General features: G+C 41.9%; 1 protein-coding gene across 3 annotated transcripts in view; it reads left to right on the top strand.

Moving 5' to 3' along the window:
• Positions 1-237: 237 nt before the first annotated feature.
• Positions 238-13,458, top strand: part of LOC131246316 (cycloeucalenol cycloisomerase) — a 77,960-nt gene continuing 64,739 nt past the window's right edge. The window contains exons 1-2 of one of the 3 annotated variants that reach the window (XM_058246292.1): positions 238-436; positions 540-679. In XM_058246292.1, coding sequence (XP_058102275.1) covers positions 430-436; positions 540-679 — 147 coding nt within the window. In that variant the 5' untranslated portion in view covers positions 238-429. Of the gene's footprint in view, positions 437-539; positions 680-1,335; positions 1,465-13,458 lie in introns of those variants that run through there. The other 2 variants (XM_058246294.1, XM_058246295.1) reach the window with 2 other exon arrangements.

Below are 13,458 nucleotides of genomic sequence, written 5' to 3'. Positions count from 1 at the left end.
GCTCATGACACATACATCAAAGGTGGGCTCCACGGCCAGGGTCCCACCTAATCCGCTCCTAGTTCTCGTGAGTGAAAATAATAATAAGAGACATTGTGGGGCCCACCTGTCGTTTTTTTGATGTCCACCCACATTATCACTTTGCATTCAAACTGTATTGATGCACATTTCACGTGGCCTTGAAATATAGTTGTCATACATGATAGATGTAGGTAAACGATAAAAAATAAAAAATAAAAGGAAAAACTCCATGCGACCCGCTTGAGATTATTCATTCATTGGCGGGCGTAGATCTCCATGTCCGCACACTCGGCGCAGTGCGCACGTTAAGAAAGCTTCCTCCCTCTAGTAAACGGAGCAGCTCTCTCTGTTTCCTCCTTTCCCACACTCTCGCCGGCATCTGTTGCTAACTCGTAGGCGAACTAAAAAATGGGCGGTAAAAAAAGAAGAAAATCTACATTTTATGGGAACCATTGGCATTTTTTTTTTTTTTTTAATTCAAGGGTTTCTGATATCGTGTTCGGTGTGCGCATGTTTAGATTCCAGTATTAGCAGCAGCAGCAGCTTATGGTTAGCAACGAATCCAAGCAAAAGATGGGGAGAGCTGTTCTTCCTTCTCTACACCCCTTTCTGGCTCACTCTCTGCCTCGGCATCATCGTTCCCTACAAAATCTACGAGGTTTTCGATCGATCCTCTCCATTTTTCTTTTCTTTTCTTTTTTTTTTTTGTTGAGGAAAATTGCTGTGATTTGTTTCAGGGAATGATCAGCACGTCCTCTTTTTCTGATAGACACGCCCCCTTTTTTTGGTTTTTGGTGTTAGAGTAGTACAGTTGAGTTGTGTTCTAAATGAAATGTAGAAGGGTTCGTATGTTGGATGGTGAGGAATCTGCAGAGAAGATTTTCTGGGTTTGTTTTAGTACTTGTAGATGTTGGATTCTGAGGAAGATTTCTGTTAACTTGTTCTGGGAACTGACATGCATAGTGACAAATCTCGTCATTGATCGGGAGATTTTCAACATTTTACATTTTATTGTGGTATTAACAGGAAATTTCTCTGAAAATAAATATTAAAAATGTTCATTATAAATTAATAAACGATTTTAAAAACTTTAAAAATATAGGTGTAAAATGATTTCCTTTAGCTATTAAATAAAATTTGCTTTCAAAACATGGTAACTCTGCAATGAAATCGTCGCGCTTCTGTGTTTTGAAAGTCTTGCAATAATATTGTTCGATCAAAATTTTGCGATATTTAAAAAATGTCGGGGGTGTTTGTCACAATGCTGATATGTACAACCTTTCTATTTTGAGGAGTAATTTGATACTGTGGTAGATTATTGTTGATGATACACAGGCACTTGCATTTGTACATGTGGCATTTATGTAACTAGAATCGAAACGTCAAGGTCATGCAATCCACTGTGGATAGTGTCATAGATCCAAAATGATATCAATTGAACGGGTATGATCTCTTATTTATGGATTTTCAAAATTTATGTTTCTCTAGCTGAAAATAAAATATTAGAAAATATTTATTGTAAATTAATAAATGATTTTAAAATTTTAATGAATAGAGGTGTAGAAAATATTTATTGTAAATTGATAAATGATTTGAAAATTTTAATGAATAGAAGTGTAAAATGATTTACTTTAGCTAGCTTTCAAAATGTGGTAACTCTGCGATAAAGCTGTGGAAAATTTAACGCTTCCGAGATTTTGAAACTCTCACAAGTCGCAATGGTATTGCGATAATAATGTTTGATCAAAATTAATAAATGATTTTAAGAATTTAATGAATAGAGGTGTAAAATGGTTTACTTTAGCTATTACAAAAATTGCTTTCAAAATGTGGTAACTCTGCGATAAAGTCACGGAAAATTTAAAGCTTCTGAGATTTTGAAAGTCTCACAGTTATATTGCGATAATATCGTTTGATCAAAATTTCGTGAGATTTGAAAATTGTTGGGATGTTTGTCACAATGTGATATGTTCAACCTTTCTGTTTTGAGGAGTTAATTTGATACTCTGGCAGAATATGGTTGATGATACACAGGAACTTGCATTTGTATATGTGGCATATGCGTAACTCAAATCGAAGCGTCCAGATCATGCAATCCACTATGGATAGTTTCACATATCTAAAGTAATATCAATTGAACGGGTTTTATCTCTAATTTATGAAGATTTGCAAGTTGATACAAACCGCTGATTAATTTTCGTATGTTCCGTCCAATAGATATCAACTAATCAACCAATTGCGACATCTTTTCAGTATAATTTCTTTTTTATAGGTGAAATCGAAGACATCCGATGAACACTAGCCACATTTTCAAATTCCGAAAATGCTCTTTAATTATACTTCAAATGTCTTACCGTGTCTTTAAAATATTCAAGGTTCTCCATCTTAGGAAAACTAATTGTAGTGGAAAACTGTCCTAGGCCTATTGACATTATATATGGTAGCATATATCGAGCTGAGTTGGGTTGAGTCTTATAGTAAACCCAACTAGACTAAACAGCACGCCAAGTCAAGTTTTCAAACATAATTTTAGCCTTTCAAAATATTAATTAGCTCGACTTATCATTCCTTGTAGATATGTACTTCTTGTGGTTGTAAAAGGACTAAGAATGAGGGGACGAATACACGACGAAGAAGAGAGAATGAGGGGAAAGAAGATGGGTTGGTGATCCACAACGAAGAAGACTAACATTTTAGCATTCAAAGACGGATACTACAACGTCGAATCCTTAGCAAGAGATACAAATTCCAGGTGACGAAACAAATGAATTGCTAAGAGAGACCAACAAAAAGAACACGCGGAATGTGATCGATGGCTTCAGATGGAAGGAAGAATTAGGTTGAGCGACACTATTGTTCTAGAAAGTCCCAACGACATCGACTCAGTCACTATGAATCACATTGAGGGAGACAAAAGGGGGTGGAATATGGAATTCATGCCATCCCCTACCTCCGATGACAGAGATCATCCTTGAACCTTGGCCGATACCCAGGTTGTAAGGCAAGAATGAGAGAAAGGGAGAAGTCTACAGTACCAGTTCTATGAAGGTCACCGGAGAATTTTGGGAAACTAGTCGTCCGGAATAGTTGTAGTGAGCCTAGAGAAGAAGAGGGATGGACCAGGGTTTCCAAGAAAAAGTCTCAACGATGGCAAAAAAAGCTCTTACCTCTCTCTTTGCATCCTTCCCTACTCAATTTGTATCAAACATCCCAATGGAGTGGTATGAGTACATGCTTTCTCGCATTCTTTAAAAAAAAAAAAAAGGGTCTAGTTAAGGAGGTAGTCATCCCCAAGAAGAAAGGCTCTTAAGAGAATAGGGGTTTTGCCTTCGTCAGGGTCGAATCCATGGAGATTGCATCCAAAGTAATTTCCCTTTTGGATCGAGTTGGGTATGCGGGAAGGTGTATTTCTGTCCAGATGGCTAAGTACGGCCCCTCACCACTTCCCCTATCGTCCATCCCTGGGCTCGAATTCATAGACTTGTCCTCCATTGCAAGGAGAAGGGTCTCGAACCCCCAACGAATACCCCATCGTTAAGGTTGGAAGGACGATCCTTCTCTGATATAGTCAAGGGCGGAATCTCGACAGTCACCTAAGAGACCCCGCATCCTCTCATTTCTAGCCCTTTAGCCAGCATTCTTACAAGCTCGGGCAGATAGCCAGATACAAGTCTTTACTTCGGTCATAGGGCCCTAGATTCGGGTAGAACCCTCATCTCAGAAGCAGCATGTACAAAAAGAGTTTTGTCATCACCGTTCGCTAGGGATCCTCCAGGAAGGATATCGAGACTTAGTTGGAATTGATCTGCAACCTCCTCCCCTAAGAATTTAGCGTCAAGTCCCTAGGGGAGGCAGAGATGCTCCTTAACATCAAAAGTGACGAAATCATGTCCCATGTTCCGTTGGTGGGTGCCCTACACTGACTTAGCTTGGTGACCGTTGTTCGGAAATGGGAGGACGTCCTCCTTTTCTGCCCGTTCGCAGCCTGGTTCGTCTTCTCTGGTATTCCCTTAGAACTATGGAATCTTGCATTTTTATCAGCTCTAGGTGGATGTCTAGGAGAAATCCTTTAGTTCGATTCGACGATATAGATGGGTTCGAATCTTCGCTCCGCTCGAATTCGTATTCGGAGAAACCAGTGTTCCCTACAAATCTCCAGCATTCCAATTGTGGTGGGGGATATTTCGTTTACTGTCTTCGTTAAGTTGGAGGAGATTCCTCCAAAGGCGCAGGTTTCAATGGCGACTCTTCATCGTTGACAACTCAACGACTGGAATTTGCACCGACTCTCAGGTCCCCCACGCCTAACTCCCATCTCACGTGCAACAGGCCGATCAACATGAGCTTGACCATCCGATCTCCTTGATCACACCTGGGCCATCATCGAACGGCCTTGATTGGTCGCTAGATCACCATACGGTCACACGTGCCAATCCCTCCGCTCTGCCAGGAGAGACACGTGTCTCGCATCCAACGTTCCTCTCCCTTCTTGAGACCGTCTGTTCTTTCTGGAAAAGAGACTTGTACATCCTCGGGGGATGAGGCTATACGTGTCTCATTGAAATCTCGAGCTCCCGATAACCAAGAAAGCTTTTCGCAACTAGAAGATTTTCGAGATTTTGCTCTTTCAACTATGGTTGTCCATTCAACATATCATACGGAGGCACGTGTCTTTGTTGAGTCTGATCCTGATGCCTCTCTCTCTCTCTCTAGGGTTTGCGGGTCTTCCAATCTTAATCCAAGAGTTAGGGATTTAAAAAACCAAAGATTCGAGACCTAAATCATTCCCAACCATGCTCTGATTCCATGTGAACATTGTGGAGTGAAAGATTATTAAAGAAAGTAGAGGAGAGAGGAGAGAATAAGAAGAAAGAAAAGAGAGAAGAGTAGTGGACAGCTGGACTATCGAGCGTCTTCACACATCCCCCTCTCCATTCTTTTATTAGGGTTTCACAAAAGAAAGAGTAAAACCCTCTCTATTCTTTTATTAGGGTTTCACAAAATAAAAAGTAAAAGTACAAGTATGCCCCTCGCTTAAGTAATGACTTAAAGTCTTAAGCAATCGGCCCAAACAACACCAAAACCCCTGCAATAAGGCCTAAACAACACTCCCACACCCCCCCCCCCCACAAATAAAAAAATCAAATACCCGCCCTTTGTATTTTTGGTATTAAATTGGCAATCCTTGGTAGCTTGGTACTGTTCTAAATGCTCAAAGTTAGACAATAAAGGTTTATGTATCAAAATCTTCTCTACTTGCCTTTTAAAATTCATTTGAATGTATATGAGGTGGGTATGAAGGTTCTTTTGTTGTTTTAAGAAAATGGTTTTATTTCTTAATTATTTTGTGCAAGAAATGCTTATAAATTTGCTATTGCCTCAACATTTTTGGAAGTTGGATTGGGGGGATTTTTATTGTTTTTAAAATTGTTGGCACTTAGAGATCTTTATTCTTTTAGGAAAACATTTGATTTTTGTCCATTTTTGGTATGGGAATTGTGGAGGATAATTTCAATTTGTTAAGGCATTTCTAGAGGTCTGCGAGAACTGTAACTTTCGTTTTCAGAATGTCTATCCGATCATCATCATCATCTAAGTCCTATCCCAATTTGGGGTTGGCTACACGAATCATGTTCCACCATTCCACTCTATCAAGGGCTAAACCTTTAGATAGACCATAGGTCATCAAATCTTTTCTCATTACCTACATCCATGTTTTTTTAGGCCTTTCTCTTTCTCCTTTCTCTCTCTTTTAAAGCCTTTAACTTGTAGCAATTCACTCCTAACTGGCATAATTCTTTAACTGCTAAACATTCTGTCCCACAAAGCATGGCTGGCAAGGTTTTCCAAAACGGTAACGTTGGCCGCAACGACCACCATATTTACCGTTATGATACGGGCCGTAACGGCCCTTGTATCGGCTGTTACAGCCGTCTTTTTTTTAATTTTTTGAAGAAATTGTTACAGGACCGTTACGACCTGTTTTTTATGTGACGGTTGTTACGGCCATTTCGACCCCATAACGCGTAACAGTTATGATTGTTACCATTAGTTACGTAACTGATTTTGAATACCTTGATGGCTGGTCGTGTAGTTATCCTATAAAATTTTCCTTTTAGTTTAAGTGGTACATGATTATCACATAAAACACTAGAGGCACATCTCCATTTCTTCCACCTAGCTTGAATTCTATGGGCAACATCCTTTTTAATCTCCCCATTCTCTTGAATTATTGGCCCTAGGTATTGAAAGTGATCATTTTGGGAACTTCTTGGTGAGCGATGTTAACTAATTCATCATTTTCATGCTGATTATTGCTAAAATTGCACTCCATTGTCTCTGTTTCGGTCTAACTAATTTTGAATCTTTTAGATTCTAAAGCATCCCTCCATAAATCTAGTCTTCTGTTTTTGCCCTCCCTTTTCTTGTCCCTTTGCCTTGGACGCAGACGGATCTTCAGGAGGGATTCTGGTCGCCTGGAAAGCTTCTTCCTGGGACCTCCTTCACTCTTCTCGGGGTTCTTTCTCGGTGACTGTTAATCTCAAAGATAAGTGCTCCCCTTTCCAGTGCCTTATTTCTGTGGTTTATGGTCCCATTTCTGATGCTAACAGGCCAGCTTTCTGGGAAGAGTTAACCCAGGCTAGATTAACCTTTGCAGGTCCTTATTGCGTTGTGGGTGACTTCAACGCCACCTGTTCCGTGGACGATCATTTTAGAAGAAGACGGCCGCCCCCAACCATGATGCAGTTCTCTGATTGGATCTAGCTTCACCAGCTCATTGACCTTCCTCTTTCAGGAGCTAGGTCCACATGGACCAACGGCCGTGCAAACCAGTCCTATCCCTCTTGGATAGATTTCTTATTTCCACAGATTGGCTCGACGCTTTCCCTAATGTTCAGCAAATAGCGATGCCGAGAACAACCTCTGATCACTGCCCGATTTTCCTCTCGGTGGAAGAAGAGAACTGGGGCCCAAAACCATTTAAGTTCAACTCCTCCTGGCTCTAGTCTAACTCTCTACGACAGAACATCAAAGATTGGTGGGCCGAATTCAGGGTAGAAGGGTTCGCTGGCCATAAGCTCATGTGCAAAATTCGTTATCTTAAATCCAAGTTGAAGGAGTGGCATCAGCAGGAGGTGAAGAAGAAAGACGCAGAGGTGGTGGCTCTTCAAGAGGAACTCCAGTGCATCGACGCTGAGGCGGAATCCATTCCTCTGTCGCCTGAGACTCTATCTAGGAGAGTGGCTATTATTCAGCTTCTTTCGAATAGAGCCTTGGAAGACGAAGCCTCGTGGAGGATCAAGTCTAAAGCCAAATGGATCGCCGAGGGCAACAAGAACACTAAGTTCTTTCATACCTTGGCTAATATGCATACTCGCTCGAAGGCCATTATCAGTATTTGCAACAAAGGAAATAGGGTGGACGATAAAAAAGGTATTGAAGATCTTGTAATAGCTCATTTCAAGGACCTTTTGACGGCTGAGAAGTGGGTCAGATTGCGTCTGGACAATGCTCCTATTCCCTCTCTAACTGCCACCGACGCTGATTTGTTGGAAGCCCAATTCACTGAGGAGCTGAAAGCTGCGGTCGATGCTTTGGGAGGAGACAAATCACTAGGCTCTGATGGATTCTCACTCAGCTTTTTTCAAACTTTCTAGGACTCGGTACGTTGCGACCTTCTCCTCTTTGTTCAAGAATTTCATGATCGTGCCAAGCTATCTACTGGTTTAGGAGCTTCATTTATCTCCCTTATCCCCAAGGTGGCTGGGGCCAATTCCTTTTCTGACTTCTGGCCTATCAGCCTTATTGGAAGCCCTTACAAGATCCTTGCCAAAATTCTCTCCACAAGGCTCTCTAGAGTCATTGGCCAGTTGATCTCCCCCAACCAGAATGCGTTCATTAAAGGAAGACAAATTACTGATGGAGCACTGATTGCCAACGAAGTCCTCCACTCGTGTCACAAGTCTAAATATTCGGGGATTTTCTGCAAATTGGACGTGGCCAAGGCTTACGATCATGTTGACTAGAGTTTCTTGTAATACATGATGCTCAGGATGGATTTTGGGGAGATGTGGAGAAAGTGGATCGCTGCTTGTATTGGATCCGCTCACTTTTCGATTATCCTCAACGGATCCCCCAAAGGATTCTTCAAGAGTTCCAGAGGCCCTTGACAGGGTGACCCTCTCTCTCCCCTCCTATTCCTCATAATCGCAGAAGCGCTCTCGATCTTGCTTTCTTAGGGTCAGGATCTCGGTCTTCTGCGTGGAATAGCAGTCCCTGGCCTGTTCGATCCCCTAACTCACATACAGTTTGCGGACGACACACTCATCTTCTCGGAAGCCTCTGCAGAGAGTATTGACAATCTCCTTATCATTCTGCGCTGCTTTGAAGCGGTCTCTGGTCTCCACATCAATATGGCTAAATCTAGATTGCTTGGTATCAACATACCAGCCCCTGCGCTTCAGAATTACGCTGAATCTCTTGGCTGCCAGCTTGGAACCTTTCCCACCCTATTTGTTGGTCTTCCTTTATCGGTGGGACGGCCGCCTATCTCAATGTGGGATAAGATCATTGCCAAATTTCACAAATTTCTCGCTTCCTGGAAATGTCGTTACTTGTCCATTGGTGGTCGTTTAACGCTAATCAAAGCCGCTCTGTCCAGCCTCCCTCTGTATTTTATGTTGCTATTCAGGTGCCCCGGGAGAGTGACCAGTGCCATTGATAAAATCAGAAGAGATTTTCTTTGGTTTGGATCTGATAGTTAGAAAAAATTTCACCTTCTTGACTGGAACGAAGTCTGCCAGAATTTTAGGGATGGAGGAGCGAATGTGAAGAATCTGAAAGCGATGAATCACACTCTATTAGGGAAATGGACGTGGAGATTTGCAACTGAGAAGGATGCGCTGTAGGCTAGAATCATCGAAGGTAAGTACGAGTCGTCTATGGGGGACTGGTGGCCTATTACTTCGTCTTATTACAAGGCATCCCACATTTGGAAGGGGATCCTCCATTCTAAAGATCTGGAGATTCAAAATAGTTGTTTCGAGTTGGGTAATGGTGCGACAATCCGTTTTTGGGAAGACCCGTGGATATGTAATCGGCCTCTCATGTTTCAGTATCCGCTCATTTACCGCCTTGCTCCTAAGAAAAATATCTTCATCTGCGATTGCTATTCTGCTTCTTCAACCCAAATTGTCTGGGACATCAGAACTCGCAGAAACTTGTTGGACAACGAAACGGAGGAGTTCCAAGCCCTTATGGAGGGTATCCTTTAATCAGCCCCCAACAGTAACCACCCCGATGGTATTGTCTGGTAGCTTGAGAAGTCGGGCCTTTTCTCCATTAAATCCCTTTACCGTGCTACGCGCTGTAGTCAACAGCACTTGCAAAAGTTCTCGCCTTTTATCTGGAAGGTCCCAGCTCCTCCTAAGTTTATTTGTATCGTTTGGTTAGCTGGGCGGAATAGAATTTTGACGATTGATAACCTCATCAGGCGCTATGCAACTTGTGAACGTTTGTCTGTGCTGCATGAGCAATGCGGAATCGGCAAATCGTCTATTGATACACTACTCATTTACGACTCAAATTATGGCCGATTTCAGCTGAATCTTCTCTATTTCTTGGTGTAATCCTGAGTCCACCTCTAGCTTTTTGCAGGCTTGGAGAGGGGTCAAGTTGGGAAGGACTAAATCTGCTATCTGGCGTTTGGCTATTATCGCAATTTGGTGGGCTGTTTGGGAGGAAAGGAATGACCGTTGTTTTAATTACGTTTCTTCGTCTGTTTTAGTGGTCGGGTCTAGGGCTAAAAGACTTGTTATTGAATGGGCTTCTGTTGTAAAGGATATAAAGTCGGTCGACTATAGTTTTCTAGGCTTTTAGGGTCTTTCTGCTATCTCAGCAGTTGGGCCCTCTTTTCCTTTGTCTTCCTTTTCTTTTGTTCCTCTTTCTCGTTTTAATGATATTTTTAGTTGCTTCTAAAAAAAAAAAACTAAGTCATCTATGAACAACTTACACCATGGGATCTCATCCTCCAAATGTCTCATCAACTTGTTTGTAACCAATGCAAAAAGGTATGGGCTCAATGCTGACCCCTGGCATAAGCCTACAGTAATTGGGAACTCACTTGTCTCTCCACTAGTGGCATATTTGTTACTACTCCCTCATACATATCCTTAACAATGTTAATATATCCTCTTGAGGCTCCTTTTTTTCCCAACAACCTCTAGATTCACTCTCTAGGAATCCTATCATATGCTTCTCTTAGTCAATAAAGACCATGTGGAGATCCTTGTGTCCTCTCCCTATATTTCTCCATCAATTGTCTTAGTAAGAATATAACTTCAGGGGTAGGCCTCCTGTGTGTAAAACCAAACTGATTTTCTGATACATTCATCTCATGCCTTGAGTCTTTGCTCACTCACTCTTGTAAGTTTGATCCCATGATAATTAGTGCAGCTTTGTATATCTCCTTCGTTCTTATAAATAGTTGCCATGGTACTTCTCCATCCGCCTAGCATTTTCTTCGATCTTACAATCTTGTTGAATAACTTTTGTCAACTAAAAAATCATTCAAAAAAAAAATAAAATAACACTTTGTTGAACAAAAATATCTAGTACCTCTCATATGCTTTCAAAATGTTTTGTTTGTTTTTAGCATTTGTAGAAGTTGGATTGCAATGAAAATGTTTGCTAATTCCGCATGTACATACAGTCCATCCCTGATGGGGGCATCACGCAAGCACGCCACCCCCCTACGCATGTACACACGAAGGAGGAGGGCCCCACCATCGATCTGGATCGATGATAACGTCCAGGGAGGGCCCCCTAGCTAGAAGACAGTTTTGGTTCTTTGGAGTGGGCCTAATAATCAAATAAAGCCCATCATGGGATCTCATGATCGGGGCCCCACTAGTTGGATTAAGTTCATATTTTAGATTTTGATTATTTATGTTATTTAAAATATCATGAACGTTTTAGATTTCTTTGGTAAGTTTTTGTTTTGTTTTACTTCATCGCCAAGTAATAGGTTGCGCACATGGCGCGAGTTTTGAGGTATATAGTTTTCCCTATAAATAGGCACCCCTTATAGTTCTTTTGATTCATTGAAGTTTAATAAAAATTTCTGCAAGTTTTTTTTCTACTATTTGAGTTGTGGAAAAATTCAAGTGGATGCGAAGCCCTCCCTTTTCAAAGTGCTAACTACCGTGGTACGAAGCCACATCTATTCCCACCGCCCCTACCCTCTTCCGTCTATATATCTCACCTTCTACAGCCATCCTCGCCTCAAATCCATCAGTTTTGTAGCGGATCTTCTCCCTACAGTCAATTTTCAGAATCTGGCCTTGCAGGAGGGCTGAAACTTCGACAGAGCACCGCGCACAGCCTGTAGCTCGGATCGCCCTGAAACTTTGGCGGCTGGAGCCCACCCTTGGCCGACCAAGGCCAAGGAATTGGTTTCCGGGTGTGGGACCTGCTCGCACGTGCGCCAGGCCTGGGCTCGCTGTCCGCTCGCGGGAATTGTCTCCCGGTTCAGGTTTTCTCTTATTTTCCCATTTTCATACCTCTTTTCATAAACCCTAACCCTATATTGCATTACCCTTAATTTATTTGCTCTTTTTTTCACCATAGGGTTCCTTGAGTTGAAATTAGTGAATCCCTTGGATTAAGGATTGATTACTGTGTATATGTGGATGATTATTTCATATCTTTGAGCATCGTTTGGTTCATAATTTTTATTAATCTAGCCCTAACATGTGTAGGCCTGGACCCACATAGATTCTCCTTAATTGAATGTTTGGACTTTCATGTGGGATATGGAATTTGTGTAATTGTTTCTGAACTACGTGATCTTAAGCCTGAAATCTTGCACATCATATTTGAATTTCATGTCCTGCATCAAATTTGGTATTAAAGCTTAGGGTTCTTATAGGGGAATACATTACATGTTTAGGGTTAGTATCCTTCATGCATTCAGTTCATCACATATAGCTGTTAGAAGACCGTAGTCTCTGATATTAGTTGTTGAAATTTCTATTAGCAAGAAGTTAGCAATTCACATTGTTGTAACTTTCTGTTATTCCCTTATTTTGACAACTATGTTGCTAGATTTTAGTAGCACTGCGTAGTTTCCCTCATATAGAGTTTCATAGGATCATTTAGTCCTATTTAGTTGCATATAGTCGTCATAGAAAGTCCTTAGGTGGAGTTAGCAAGTGTATACCCACATGTACGGGTCATGGTTTTGGTGTACACCCTACACTAAACATGGAGCAACTACTAGAGTCATTAAACAAACTGCCCCAGCAGATCGAGTCTTTGGGTAAGCGCTAGGAACAACATATAGACCAACGCTTTGATCAATTTGATGTGTGCATTATCCAACTAAAGGCCTCCGCTGGGACAAACCCTACCATTGGGGTGAATGTCCAATCTCAGGCAGGTGGCCAGGAGGATAGACTAATGAATGGAGTTAATCAAGGAATCAATTATGGGCGTGTACTCGTGCACCCACCCCATGAGGCACGTCAAGACCACTATTTTAAGGGGTACAACATGTACGGCCTTGTGGCTTGAGAGAGTGTACCAGAGGCTAGTGTAGAGTTACTCACTGAGGCCATTCCGGTAGTGGATGAGTTTCGTGATATCTTTCCTGATGATCTACCGGATGAGTCTCCCTCTAGGAGGGATATAGAGCATAGCAGAACATGAGACACTGTAATACCTACAATTGAGTTTGCGTTTAATGGTTCTGTCAATAGATCCACAGGTCTTAGTCCTTATGAAGTCGTTACTGGTTATAAACCTGAGAAACCTATTGATCTTGTCCCTATGTCACTGTCCCATAGGCCATGAGAGCCTGCAGAGTCTTTTACGCATCACATTCATTCATGACATCAAGAAATCAGGCAGAAGATCACTACTAGTAATGAACATTTCAAATTTTCTGCAGACCAACATAAAAGTTTCAAGGAATTCAACGTAAGGGATTCTATGATGGTCCGCATTAGGCCCTAGCGGTATCCTCCAGGGGCCGTTCGTAAGTTACACGCGCGTAGCGCTGGACCATTCAAAATTATAAAACGAAACGGTCTCAATGCGTATGTAGCAAATCTTTCACCCTCCGTGGGAATAGTTCCATATTCAATGTGGAGGATCTAGTTGCACTTCAAGGGGCCATTAGTGCATTGTCCAGCCTTTCGCCTAACCATCCTGATTCCCCAGACCTTTCCTTTGATCTATAGCCCCCTCCCGACCCATCTTCCCAGCCTCTACGTCCCATACCTACCCGTCCCGACCCATTTTTCCAACCTCTACCTCCCATACCTACCATTCCCGACCTATTTTCCTAACTTCTATGTCCCATAGCTACCCGTCCCGACCCATTTTCCCAGCCTCTACCTCTTATACCTATTCTTCCCGACCTTTCTTCCCAACATC

The sequence above is a fragment of the Magnolia sinica genome, chromosome 5, assembly GCF_029962835.1.
Source record: "Magnolia sinica isolate HGM2019 chromosome 5, MsV1, whole genome shotgun sequence".
Classification (NCBI taxonomy): Eukaryota; Viridiplantae; Streptophyta; class Magnoliopsida; order Magnoliales; family Magnoliaceae; genus Magnolia; species Magnolia sinica.
The sequence above is the reverse complement of the archived record's forward strand: the minus strand, read 5'-3'. Positions and strand labels throughout refer to the sequence as shown.